Source organism: Notamacropus eugenii, chromosome 3, assembly GCF_028372415.1.
Source record: "Notamacropus eugenii isolate mMacEug1 chromosome 3, mMacEug1.pri_v2, whole genome shotgun sequence".
NCBI classification, from domain to species: Eukaryota; Metazoa; Chordata; class Mammalia; order Diprotodontia; family Macropodidae; genus Notamacropus; species Notamacropus eugenii.
The window spans coordinates 83,086,968-83,101,545 of NC_092874.1; the positions used below are offsets into that span (position 1 = coordinate 83,086,968).

The 14,578-nt window shown below is 34.5% G+C and overlaps 1 protein-coding gene across 1 annotated transcript in view; it reads left to right on the forward strand.

Annotated features, from left to right (window-relative positions):
* Positions 1–14,578, forward strand: part of LARP4B (La ribonucleoprotein 4B) — a 173,341-nt gene that overhangs the window by 68,793 nt on the left and 89,970 nt on the right. The window contains exon 2 of the mRNA XM_072652068.1: positions 9,977–10,111. Within this exon, the coding sequence (XP_072508169.1) occupies positions 10,031–10,111 (81 nt within the window). The 5' untranslated portion in view covers positions 9,977–10,030. The remainder of the gene's footprint in view (positions 1–9,976; positions 10,112–14,578) is intronic.

The window sequence follows — 14,578 nt, forward strand, 5'->3', positions numbered from 1 at the left end:
ATTTCCACAAGATTTTGAGTTCCAAATTTTCTCCCCATCTCTTCCCTCCCTCCACCCCAAGACACTGCATTCTGAATACCCCTTCCCCCAAACTGCCCTCCCTTCCATCACATACTTCTCTTTCCTTATCCCCATCTTCTCTATTTTCTTGTAGGGCAAGATAGATTTCTGTACCCCATTACCTGTATTTCTTATTTCCCAGTTGCATGCAAAAACAATTCTCAACATTCATTCCTAAAACTTTGAGTTCCAACTTCTCTCTCTCCCTTCCTCCCTCCCCACCCATCCCCACTAAGAAGGCGAACAGTTCAGTATAGGCTATACATGTGTAGTTATGCAAAAGACTTCCATAATAGTCACGTTGTGAAAGACTATATTTCTCTCCATCCTATCCTGCCCCCCCCCCCCCCCCCCCCACTAATTCTATTCTCTCTTTTGACCTTGGCCCTCCTCAAAAGTGTTTACTTCTAATTACTCCCTCCTCCCATTTGCCCTCCCTTCCATCATCCCCTTCTCCCCTACTTTCCTGTAGTGTAAGATAGATTTTCATACCAAATTGAGTGTGCATGTTATTCCCTCCTTAAGCCAAATGTGCTGAGAGTAAGATTCGCTTTTTTCATCTTACCTCTTCTCTTTTCCCCTCCATTGAAAAAGCTTTTTCTTGCGTCTTTTATGAGAGATAATTTGCCCCATTCCATTTCCCTCTTTCTCCTCCCAATATATTCTTCTCTCACTTTTTAATTTTATTTTTTAAAATATTATCCCTTCCTATTCAACTCACCCTGTGCCCTCTCTCTATATGTATATAATCCCTCCAACTACCCAAATACTGAGGAAAATTTCAAGAGTTACAAATATTATCTTTCCATGTAGGAATGTAAACAGTACAACATTAGTAAGTACCTTATGATTTCTCTTTCCTTTTTACCTTTTTATGCTTCCCTTGATTCTTATGTTTGAAAGTCAGATTTTCTCTTCAGCTCTGGTCTTTTCATCAAGAATGCTTGAAAGTTCTCTATTTCATTGAATGACCATTTTTCCCCCTGAAGTATTATACTCAGTTTTGCTGGGTAGGTGATTCTTTGTTTTAATTCTAGTTCCTTTGACTTCTGGAATATCATTCCACATCCTTCGATCCCTTAATGTGGAAGCTGCTAGACCTTGTGTTATCCTGATTATATTTCCACATTACTTGAATTGTTTCTTTCTGGCTGCTTGAAATATTTTCTCCTTGATGTGGGAACTCTCCTAGAAGTTTTTCTTTTCAGATATGTCTTTCTGAAGGTGATCAGTGAATTCTTTCTATTTCTATTTTATCCTCTGGTTCTAGAATATCAGGGCATTTTTCCTTGATGATTTCATGAAAGATGATGTCTAGGCTCTTTTTTTTTTTTATCATGGCTTTCAGGTATACCAATAATTTTTAAATTGTCTCTTCTGGACCTATTTTCCAGGTCAGTTGTTTTTCCAATGAGATATTTCACATTATCTTCAATTTTTTCATTCTTTTGGTTTTGTTTTGTCATTTCTTGGTTTCTCATAAAGTCATTAGCTTCCATTTGCTCCGTTCTAATTTTTAAAGAACTATTTTCTTCAGTGAGCTTTTGAACCTTCCTTTCCACTTGACTAATTCTGTTTTTTAAACCATTCTTTTCTTCATTGGCTTTTTGAACCTCTTTTGCTATTTGAGTTAGTCTATTTTTAAAGATGTTATTTTCTTCAGCATTTTGGGGGGTTGTCCTTTAGCAAGCTGTTGACTCACTTTTCACAGTTTTCTTGCATTGCTCTCATTTCTCTTCCCAATTTTTCCTCCACCTCTCTTACTTGATTTTCAAAGTCCTTTTTGAGCTCCTCCATGGCCTGAGACCATTGCATATTTCTTTTGGAGGTTTTGGATGCCAAAGCCTTGACTTTGATGTCTTCCTCTATTAGTATGCTTTGTTCTTCCTCATCTGATAGGATGGAAGAAAATACATATTCACCAAGAAAGTAACCTTCTGTAGTCTTATTTTTTTCCCCTTTTTTGGGCATTTTCCCAGCCAGTTATTTGACTTTTGAGTCCTTTGTCAAAAGGAGAAGATCCTCTTGGGACTTGTAAGTTCTCAGTTCCTCCAAGGTAGCGCAATCAAGTGAGACGAATTTACTCCTCTCCTCTCCTGTGTTCTGGTCTGGGAGCAACCATGAGTTTCTCTGCTGAGGATCTGCCAGTAGAATTCCCTCTGCAGAACCTCCACCAGCTCTACCATTCCAGTATTCCTCACCCCAGGGCTACCACCCAGGATTGAGACACATATCAGCTGCTTGATTCCCCCAGCATCTTTATACTGAGGGTTCCTGACTGCACTCTGCTGCCTCAGCTGCTGCTGCTGTCTGGGCCAGAGGCCAAACTGCATTCCCTTCTCACCCAGGTGAAAGTGCTTTCTCACTGACATTTGAAGCTGTCTTTGACATTTGTGGGTTGAGTAATCTGGGAACTCCACCTGCTGCCTGTGATTCCATGCCCTGGAGCTTGCTTCAGTCCTATCCCTGCTGTGCAACACTGTCAAGGCTGGGGTGTCCTCCGTGTGCTGTGCTCTGCTCCGAGCCCAGTGTGGTAGCCCTTTCCTGTTGGCCTTCCAGGCTGTCTTGGACAGGAAATCTCTTTTACTGTGTCATTTTGTGACTTCTGCTGCTCTCGAATTTGTTTAGAGTCATTTTTTACAAGTATTTTATGGGCTGTGTGGGGAGAGCTCCTATAGGTCTGTCTTCTACTCTGCCATCTTGGCTCCGCCCCCTTCATTACAATTTCAATCTGAATTTCTTGTTGAATGTTTTCCCCCGATTAGTCTAAATCAATATTTGTTTATAATGAAGTTTTTCAGATTAAGATGAGCCATGTTGTATTTTATATGTCTTCCATATAAATATTTGTTTGAAGAATTTGTTTTTGTTATGGACAAAAGTAATTTTTTCCCACTTAAAGGCAGACCTAAGAAATTTATTCCTAGTAATATTAGTTCGTAGTTTAACATAACTGACAAACTTTCAATTTAATTTCTGACTTATAGAAATAATGCTTGTAGTACTAGATCACATGAGATTTATCATTTACTTAAATTTTCCCTCCCACCATGATTCTGTGCCTACTTGTAACTTGACTTTGAGTTCTCAGAGGCTGTATGCATCTGGAGCATAAACAGTGAATGCCTGCAACAGATTGTGTCTTGTACTTCAAGCACCAGCCTAGTCAAATTTAGTGCCATATATCAGCAGAGGATTGACCACAAAAATATGGCTTTGTTCCAGCCTTAGATCATTTGAAATAAGACATGCTTTGTTGTTTTTCTTGGTGAATATAAAAAGCAGGAGCTTGGAATACTTTTTATTATAATACAATTCATCCTTTGCCTAGACTGATCTTGGACGAGTTATTTAGCTTGAATTTACTTTTCTTATCTGTAAAACCTAGAAAAATGAAGAAAATAGCTTTGTTATTTCTATGGCTAGAGAAGTTAGGGAAAGGGAAAGCAGATCACTTTTCTCAATTGACATCTAGTAGGGTTTAGTTGAGAGAATTTGTACCCTTTCAAATACTTTTAGATTTTCAAGTCAGTGTGCCAGGAATTACTTTGCTTGTGTTAGGGGATCCATTCAGTTGAATGCTTTTTTCTGTTTTTAATCTGTGAAGCTATTTTTTTTTTTTTAATGTGACAGAAGAGAAGAGTTTTTGCAGTTCAGCTTGTAGAATTGCTTGCTGGATATAGGTAACGAAAAGTTGTAGAAAAGTTTTTATTTTCTAACAGTATGAATGAATGACTGGCAATATAAACAACTGAACTCCGCAAATGTTTAAATTATTTTCAATGCAGAAAAGATAACACCATTTTAGTCATTCCTTCTAAATTCCCATGAGAATTTTGCCATTTATATTCATGCATTTTTTCTTCCTGATGTCAGTAAGTACTCCGTTCTTCTTGTTCTCTTTTTTTCATTTTTGCCTTATTTTATAAAGGTGTTTGTATAGGTATTTGCAATCTTAATATGGTCAGTATTAATAACATAATATTCTGTTAGATTAATGTACCACATTAACCATTGCCAAGTGACTTTTTAGATTGATTTCAGTTTTTTTGCAATTTTCAACATATAGTGCCAAATGGAGTTATTGGGTCAGAAAGCATGAACATTTTTTTTGTCAGCTTTTATTGTATAGTGCTAGAGTGCTCTCCCCAAAAGACTCCACAGTTCTTTTAATTCTATCAGCAGTAACAGTAAATACTTCTCTACAATCCTTTGATCACTAAATGATAGTATTTTCCTTTTTAAAAAAATTACACCTCTTTGAGTGAAGCAAAGAATTTTTTTTTCCAAAAAGCTGTTAACATTTTGAACTTCCACTTCTGAAAAGCATCTTTTCATACCCTTTAAATGTTTTGGGGATTTACCATTGCAACTGGTATTTACTTATTTGTGTCTTTTAGGTGTCAGGTTTCTATTTATTTGCTCTAAATGTTCTTCCCAAACTGTTGCCTTCCTTAAATTATATTGGTTATTTATCTTATACCCTATGCCAAGATAATGTCAAAATGGCATGATTTAAACATATAAAGGGTGACATCATAACCAAATTAGGAGAGCAAAGAATAGTTTACCTATTAGATTTTTGGAGATGGGAAGAATTTATGAACAAACAAGAGATAGAGATCATTATGAGATGTAAAATGGATAATTTTGATTATATTAAATTAAAAGGTTTTGCACAAAGTCGATACAGCCAAGATTAGAAGTGAAGCAGAAATTTTTTTTATAGCAAATGTCTCAGATAAAGTTGTCATTTCTCAAATATGTAGGGGCTGAGCCAAATTTATAAGAATAAGAGCTGTTCCCTAATTGATAAATGGTCAAAAGATTTAAAGATTTCTTCAAAGAAGAAATCACAGCTATCTATAGTCATAAAAATGCTCTAAATCTCCCCATTTGATAAATGGTCAAAGGATATGAACAGGCAATTTTCAGAGGAAGAAATGAAAGATATCTATAATCATATGAAAAAATGCTCTAAATCACTATTGATTAGAGAGATTCAAATCAAAACAACTGTGAGGTACCACATCACACCTATAAGATTGGCAAACATGACAGAACAAGAAAATGATAAATGCTGGAGAGGATGTGGGAGAGTTGGAACACTAATTCATTGTTGGTGGAGCTGTGAGCTCATCCAACCATTCTGGACAGTGGTTTGGAACTATGCCCAAAGGGCTACAAAAATGTGCATACCCTTTGACCCAGCAATATCGCTACTAGGACTGTATCCCCAAGAGATCATAAAAATGGGAAAGGGTCCCACATGTACAAAAATATTTATAGCAGCACTCTTTGTAGTTGTCAAAAACTGGAAGTCAGGAGGATGACCATCAATTGGGGAATGGCTGAATAAGTTATGGTATATGAATGTGATGGAGTACTATTGTGCCATAAGAAATGATGAACAAGAAGACTTCAGAGAGGCCTGGAAAGACTTATGTGATCTGATGCCGAGTGAAAGGAGCAGAACCAGGAGAACTTTGTGCACAGCAGCAACCACAGTGTGTGAGAGTTTTTTCTGGTAGACTTGGAACTTCGTAATAACGCAAGAACTTATTATAAAAAAAACCAAAAAAATCCCAATGGTGGTTTTCTAAGGCAAAATGCCTTCCACACTCAGAGAAAGAAATATGGAAGTCATTTGCAGAATGTAGCAGATCATGTTTGTGTGTGTGTGTGTATTCTTGTGTATTATGTTTTGATTTGTTGTATGAATTCTGCCATTTATTTTCATTGGACTACGTAGCATAACTATAGTGAAAACGTACTCAATAGGAAAGTATATGTAGAACCTATACAGAATTGTATGCTGTCGTGGGGAGGGAGGGGAGTAGTGGGGGGTAGGTGTGGGGGGGATAAAATCTTAATTTTATGGTAGTGATTGTAGAACATTAAAAAAAATAATAATAAAATTAAATTTAAAAGTGCTCTAAATCATTATTGATTAGAGAAATGTAAATTAAAACAACTCTGTGGTACAACTTCACACCTATCAAATTAGCTAATATGACAGAAAAGGATGATAAATGTTCAATAGAATATGGGAAAATTGGGACACAAATGCAGCTCTTGTTGAATTTGTGAACTTATCCAACCATTGTGGAGAACAATTTGCAACTCTCCTCAAAGGGCTATATAAAACTGCATACTCTTGTGATCCAGCCACTCTTATGTCTGTATCCCACGGCGAGACTTAAAAGAACAAAAAGGATTTTAGGATCTACTTGCACAGCAATATTTATAGTAGCTCTTTTTTAGTGGCAAAGAATTAGATATTGAGGAAATGTGGTATGTCCATCATCTGGGGAGAAGCTGAACAAGTTGTGGTATATAAATGTAATAGGATGCTATTGTGCTGTAAAAAATGATGAGCAGGTGGATTTCAGAAAAACCTGGAGTTACATGAACTGATGCTGAGTGAACAGGAGAACGTTGTACATAATAACAGCAACATTGTATGATGATTACTGTGAAGGACTTAGTTACTACAAGAGAGTTCCAGAGGACGCAAGATGAAAAATGCCATCCACCCAGAGAAGGACTGAGAGTCTGAATACAGATTTGAAGCGTGTTCTTTTCACTTTATCTTTTTGTGTTTTTTACCTTTTGTTCATTTTCTTCTTTGACAATATGTTTAATGTGGAAATATGTTTTGCATGGTTGCACATACATAACCTGTATAAAAATTGCTTACTATTTTAGGGAGTGGGGAAGAAAAGGATAGAGAAAATTGGCAACTCAAAATTTTTTATTTACTTTTGATGGCCAATTGGGGTCATATAGCCAGTAAGTGTCAAGTGTCTGAGACTGGATTTGAAGTCAGGACCTCCTGACTCCAGGGCTAGTGCTCTATCTACTGCTCACGTATCTGCCTCCCACCCCCAATTGTTTTAAATGAATATTAAAATTTGTTTTTATGTGCAATTGGAAAGAATAAAATAACTTAAAATTTGTTGTTTGTAAAAATGTTTTGATTTGGTGAAATACATCCATTTCATCCTCAATTATTCCTTCTTTTTGTTAAATTGAGGAAAAAAAGCCCTTCGTGTCTCTATACAGTTGAGATAGTTTGGTTTTTTTTGCTAGAGTTTATTTTTATGTTTGTCTTTCATTCTTAAATGATAGAGAAATTAACCAAGGAATATACAAATGAGAATCATAAAAGATAATTAATGCCCTAGAATCAGTGTTAGAAAAACCTCATTTGTCTGCCTTTGTCATTAGTGTTACTCCAGGAGAGAGCGAATTCACTGGGGTAATACAATACAATAGCAGACTGTAGTTCAAAACACTTTCCCCATCAAAATGGTAAAAATTTACCAAGTACATTTTTGCCATTTTGCCAATTACTTTTTAATTAAATTAATTTAATAATCATTTTGCCAATTAATTTTTAAAGTTTGACAAACATATATTCTATATATTTGTTTTATCTTTGTTGTATTTATCTTATTCCACTAACCTTGTTCTTTATTTTGTACTCAGTACTAGATAATTTTGAGGTAATTGCCTTGCATTAAATGTTTTAAAATATTGGAGTGTTACAACTACTCCAATACCCCTACTCCATCAGTTTTTCTCTTCCATGTAAATCTTATTATTCTTGCCTCCTGTAGGCCTTCCTGCAACTAGCCATTTCCTACTTGAATCAGTCCTTAATAGTTTGCAGCCAAAGTAAGTCTCCTTAAGCATAGTTCTGACATTATGATTCCCCAAATTAAGTGACTCTAATAGTTTCTTATTACCTCTAGGATGAAATAAAACTCCTCTTTTTAGCTTTTAAAGCTCTACACAACTAGGCCCTAAACTTATTTTTAATCTTAAACAATACTCTTCCATCCAAACTCTTATCATACTGGCAAATTCACTTTCTCTCTGTTCCTTACACGGGACCTTCCCATGTCACTATGCATCATACATGGATGTATGTGTGTACTCCAGTGGAATGTAATTTCCTTGAATATTAAAATTGTTTTGTTTTTATTAGCACTAGGCATAGGTGGTATTATTTTAAGTGGATCGAATAGCCAAAAAAAGTCTAAGACTGCCTGTATTGCTTTGGGCAAGTCACTTAAACTCTTTGAGCTTCATTTTTTTCACCCATAAAATGGGGAAAATGTTGACTTCAGTATTTACTTTTTAGAGTTGTGTGTAGCAAGTTTTGTATATTTTTACAAATACACTCTAAATTTGTGAGTGATGTGTAGGTGTTAGCTATTGTTGCTTCATTAAGACTGTAGTCTTTGATAACTTTTTTTACTTATTATCATCAAATATTGCTTTTGTGACACTGATTTAGTTGCATTCCAGTTATTCTTATTTTAGATTTAATAGCTCACACATTCTAGTTTATTGACTATCTAAATATTTGGATTTTTTTTCCTCCTTTTCATAATGGGGCCATGTAATTACGTTTGACTTGTTTTTCATTTCTCTGTATGTAAACATCAGAATTTTTAAGAGCTTGGTTTATGGAGTCAGTGATACTATGGGATTGTTGTCACAGAGTTCTTTCTGTAGGTACCCAATCAAATAAAATACAAATGTTTCTACATTTCTTTTCCAATCATCTAGTAACAGTATAGGTGTTCTGAAAATCTTGATTTTGTATCAGGCCTGAAAATATTGAGAAGCATTTGTTTTTAAAAGTGGTTGTTTAAGAAATCTCACGAGAAGATGATGAGTAGTGAATGACAAGTATTTGAGGGTACACTTGTGTAAGCACACCTCCTATAATTTCTTCATTATATAAGCCATAGTTAAACTTTCTCTGCCATTTCTTCACCCTGCAATTTCTCTCATTAAATTACTATTTATGGGAGTAGTGGTGTTCCCCTATGGAAAAAAGCCTTGCATTTGGAGTTGGGATAAATGGATTTGATTATTGGTTCTGTGTTTTACTTCCTGTGTTACCTTGTGAAAGTCACTTACCCCCTTTTTAAAATGAGAGGATTAAATGAAGTGACTTCAGAGTTTCCTTCCAGCTCTAAATCTGTTGTCTTATAGTTACATATCAATATTCTTAACTAATGTTAAATTCTTGTATTGTAGATAAATTGTTAGGAATGTAGTTACACATACCCATACGCATAGCCATTTTGCTATAATAATGTTAGGCATGTTTTCAAATGTTGACATGATCAATGAAGTAAAAATATTAAGTATATAATATTATGTAATTATATATAAAATGTTATACATAATTACATTAAATGCATAACAATTACGTTAAAGCTATGTGATTTTCATTTTAAATTTACTATTAACATAGGAAACAAATTGATGCTTTTTTGTTTACTAAATGTAACTACAAGTCGGTGGTGGTAGTTACTGTGATGTGCTGTGTTGATATGAGTTATGCTTAAACATGATAATTCATGGTTATTGAGTTTGAGAATATTTAGTCTCAAAAGTAGTTCATTAGTGAATTGTTCCTTAAGATTGAGTAGACTTAAGTTGTATCCATTTTTAATTTAGAGCATTTAAAAGAAGATGTAGAAGAATAAGAGGCAGCTAGGTGGCACAATGGACAAAGTGCCCAGCCTGAAGTCAGGAAGACTTCTCTTCCCAAGTTCACATTTGGCTGCAGACACTTAGTAGTTGTGTGACCCTGGCAAGTCACTTAAACTGTTTGCCTCAGTTCCTCATCTATAAAATGAGTTAGAGAAAGAAATGACAAAGAAAACCCCAAATGGGTTCACAGAGAATTGGACACAACTGAAACACTGAATAACACAAAGCACTTAAAATCAAAAGCTGACAGCTTAAAAGTTTTCATTAATTTGCTATATATAATCTATAGTATATTAATATCAAGTGTACTATCAAAGTGGGTTCATTTTTAAAATTAGGAATATGGAATTCTTTATACAGCGGTTTTACACTGTTTTCATTTTTTGTTACTTTATAGCACAAGAAGATTGCCAGCAAAATTCTCTCTAAAAAGTCATAAAGTAGACAGCTCATGACTTCTGATCAGGACACTAAAGTTGTGGCTGAACCGCAGGTGCAGCAAGTACAAGAAGTAAAAGACAGTTCTCATCTAGTAAGTATACTGATCTTACGGAGTTTAGGTAAGAATTTTAATATCCTGAATTTCCCTGTGTGGTAGTTTTTAATGCATGTTATTACTACTTACTGATTTGGAAATTAAGCTGCTATCAAAAACTGATTCTTTTGTCAGAGGCAGATCTTAATGTCTCAGAATTTTGTGAAGTTAGAAGTAGAAATAACTATTTCCAAATGAAAGGAAGATAAGTGATAATTTACAGAATTTATAGAGTCTCATTACCTTAATGAAGAAAATTTTTTTCTTCTCATTAAAGAATTTACTATTATTATTATTTTGGTAAGGAGTTTTGGGAAATATTTAAAGGACATTTATTTAAAGCATTTGTTAGGTATCTAAAACTTTCTTTGCAGAGTAACTAAGTAAGATTACTTAATTTAAAATTTTTTTTCGTTTGATGGATTGTCATTTATAGAATCATTAGTTAAAAGTGATATATTTTAAATTTCTACACGTTTTCTCTGGAAAACTAATTCCTTTGTATATTATTGCTTTTATAAAGTTAAAAGGAAATTCAACTTGTGATTCAAGGTCTGTTAAAAATATATAATATTGCATATTTATCTTATTCATCTTATTACATTATATGTCTAAAAAAGAGCTATTTCATTAATGTCTTTTAAAAAGAAGGTGGGGGCAACTTCAAGCTGTGGGGTTCAAGTTCTATTTCAGGAATACTAGCTAGCTATAAGACTGTGACACTGGGCAAGTCTTTTAACTCTTAAGACAGCAAATTAGGGATGGCCTGATACCTTCTGTTGTGGAAGAAATTTCATCATTGGGAAATTTCCAACCTACTGAAATAATGGATTCCAGCTCCTTCCCCTGATTAAAGAGGTTTTTAAGATAAACTAGATATATTGTTTTTGTCTACTTTTAAAATTGTTGGCAGTATGTGCAAATGATAGTGATATTAGTAATGTTACTATCCTAGATTAATGGGACCATATTATCCTAGCTCTGAGTCAGGTATCTTTTATTATGCATAGACATTCACAGAAAGTTTATCTTAGAGTCTCAAAATTATATTTTGATAGTAGGATCTTCCGTCATGGAGAATGTAAGAAGTAAGCTTTCTCTAAGAACTAGAACTTTAATAAGTGTTTAAATGCCAGCAAAAAAAATAAATTCAGTATTTCCATCTCCTTTATCTTAACAATGACAAAGTTGCTGACGAGTTTCAATATGGCTGATGATCCAAAGTATTTAATATTATTTGAAATGTCATTTGTACCACTCTTCCCCCCAATTCAGTATGAGTGGCACCAGGCCATGGTTTGATAGATTTTTTTTTTTCGAAGTAACATTTTGATTTTAACACCCACCCACCAGATACATGAAAACACTTTTAAAGAGCTGGAATATGACAATTCAGGAAGACTCTAAGGAACGAAAGTGTGTGTGTGTGTGTGTCTGTGTGTGTGTCTGTGGTGTGTGTGTGTCTGTGTGTGTGTATTCAAATGGAAGAATGCTTTGAAAAGTCTCAAAAACAACAGTGATTTGAACTTAATTTTTTTGCATCAAGTTAATTGTTTTTTGGGGGGAATAATTTTTTTTAAAAGGAACTTTCAAAGTGCTGAGATCTTATTTGGTGCCAGTTTGTTAACAAGTTTTATGTAAAGTTTCATATTTTTTCTTTCACATATTTTAATGTAGTTTTATCTCAATGAAGAATAATTTGACATTTTATAGGATTCTTATTTAGCACATTTAATTATTGATATCAAAATAAATTTGGTAACGTTATGGAGTACTCCTCAAAATTTTGTTGGTGTTATTTGACATACACAGATCAAATATAAATTTATTAGTCCAAGGTGGAAAAAACGCATTACTTTGTGGATATTTTAGAAGTTTAAAAGCATTAATCTCAAATATAAGCATGTGGTATTTTTTACAGAATTGTCAATTTTCCCAATAAATTTGTAGTAATTACCAAAGGTATTTTAGAGTTAATTGACTAATGCTGTGCTTTAGTTCCAAGAAACTTGTTCCAAGGAAGCTTTTATAGGTTCGCACTTGGTGGGGGGAGGGGTACAGAGAATAGATAGAACTTATTTGCAAAGAAGTAATTTATAACTCGTACTTGTTTTATTGTAGATGTGTTTTATAATGATATGAGGATTTTAGAGCTGGAGGGGCATCCCAGAGTTTACATAGTTCAGGAGTCAAGATCTTCTGTCATCCCAAATCTCTTTTCTTGTGATTGGGATTCTCAATAGTCCTTTAGTCCTTCAGTGAGCCCTTTCAGGGAAATGAAAAATAATATCCATCCTTTCAGGGAAGTGAAAAAGAACTTGTCCCAAATTCTTGGAAACCTTCATCTAGTAAGATAATATCACAGTTTAAGACATCTTAGAACCTAATGAATTCATGCTTAAGAAAGAATCCCTTCCACAACATAGCCAACAGCTTTTGCTAGAAAACCTCCAAGATAAGAACCCACAGCCTCTTAAGGCAACCCGTTCCACCTTTGATGAGGTCTAGTTCTTAAGAGTGTTTTTAAAAGGAGCTTATGTGAAGCCTACATTTGATCTTTCATGACTTCATTAGTTCAAGTAAAACCTTCTGTGGCTGAGGAGAACAAGTCTAATTCTGCTCTCCCATAGTATTTGGCCCTTCACACACTTGAAGACAGATTTCATTTCTCCTCTCCTCCCCAGCAGTTTCTTCTTCTTGTTACTCTTACCTGATACTCATGATATGAACTGGACCATCCTGATTGACAGTGGACATTCTCCAGCTTAGTAATTTCATCTCTGAAATCTGGAGTCTAAAACGAGTACTCCAGGTGGTATTTGACCTGGGCAGAGTACAGAAGAAATTAACTTGGGTCACTTAGATTTAAATCAAGTTCAGTTCATGAATCAGTCTAAGCTTTTTCATATATATACTATTTTAGTCTTCATTAAGATTCTACTTTTGACTTCATTTTCATCCACTTTTCTCTTGTCAGTTAGTCTATACTCCACTCTTCTGGTTCTCCTCTGTGTTTTCCATTATTTCATAAACATCTTTCCATCATCTTTGTGTGCTACAGTTTTTGTTGTTAACTTCTGACTCTTGGATGTTTGTAGTGTGTTCAGTTTATAAAATGGTTGCTTTTTTCCCCTTTTTCTCTTTTAAATGCATTTTTAGGGTGTGTTCCCCCCAATGGAACTTTGGGTCAAAGAATATGATTATTTTTATGACTTGCACTCTCCTCTTCCTTATTGTTCTCCAAAAAGATTCTATTGATTTTCATTTAATTTAGTAGTAAATGAGTATTCTCATTAATTTGCAAGCCTGTGCACAGCATATTTCATAGCTTTTAACTTTATTTTGCCATTTTGAGTGAATGGCAGTACCAGGCCCCTGGGGTGAATTCTTATCTGGAAGGATAGGACAAAAAGGAGGCTTTGTTTTTTTCCCAATTGCACATAAAAGTAAATTTTAACATGTTTTTTAAAAATTTGAGTTCCAAGTTCTCTGTCTCCCTCCCTTTTCCTCTGCCATAGGTGATAATCAATTTGATACAGGTTATATACGTACAGTCATATAAAACAGATTTCCATATTAGTCATGTTATGTAAGGAAAAAGACCAAAAGGAAAAAAAGTACACCAGAAAAAGTGAAAAGCAATATGCTTTGATTTGCATTCGGACTTTATCAGTTCTTTCTCTGGAGGTGGATAGCATTTTTCATCATAAATCCCTTCTAATTGTCTCGGGTCATTGTATTGCTGAGGATAGCTTGGTCATTTACGCATGATCATCTTACAATATTGCTATCGCTATGTACAATGTTATGCAACGTTCTCCTGGTTTTGTTCACAACACTCTGCATCAGGTAATGTCAGTCTTTTCAGGTTTTTCTAAAATCATCCTGCTTATTATTTATTATAACCCAATTTCCTTCACAATCAAATCCTACAACTTGTTCAGCCATTCCCTAATTGATGGACTTCCCTCTCAATTTCCCATTCTTTATCACCACAAAAAGAGCTGCTGTAAATATGTCCTTTTTCTTTAATCCTTTTGGAATACAGGTGTAGTAGAATTATTGCTGGTTCAAAGGGTGTACAGTTTTATAACTCTTTGGGCACAACTTCAAATTGCTCTCCAAGAATGGTTGAATCACTTCACAGCACCACTGAGAGTTGCATTAGTAGCATCCCAGTTTTTCCAAATCCCTTCCAGCATCTATCATTTTCCTTTTCTTTCATATTAGTCAATCTTATAGGTCTTACATGGTATCTCAAGAGTTGTTTTTATTTGCATTTTTCTTATCAATAATGATTTAGAGTATTTTTTCATAAAACTGTAGATAGTTTTGATTTTTTCATCTGAAAACTGCCTCTTCCTATCCTTTGGCAGTTTATCAGTTGGGGAGTGATTTGTATTTTTACAGATTGACGCAGAAGAACTTTATTTTTGAGTGACATAAACTTTCAAAGCCTTCTCC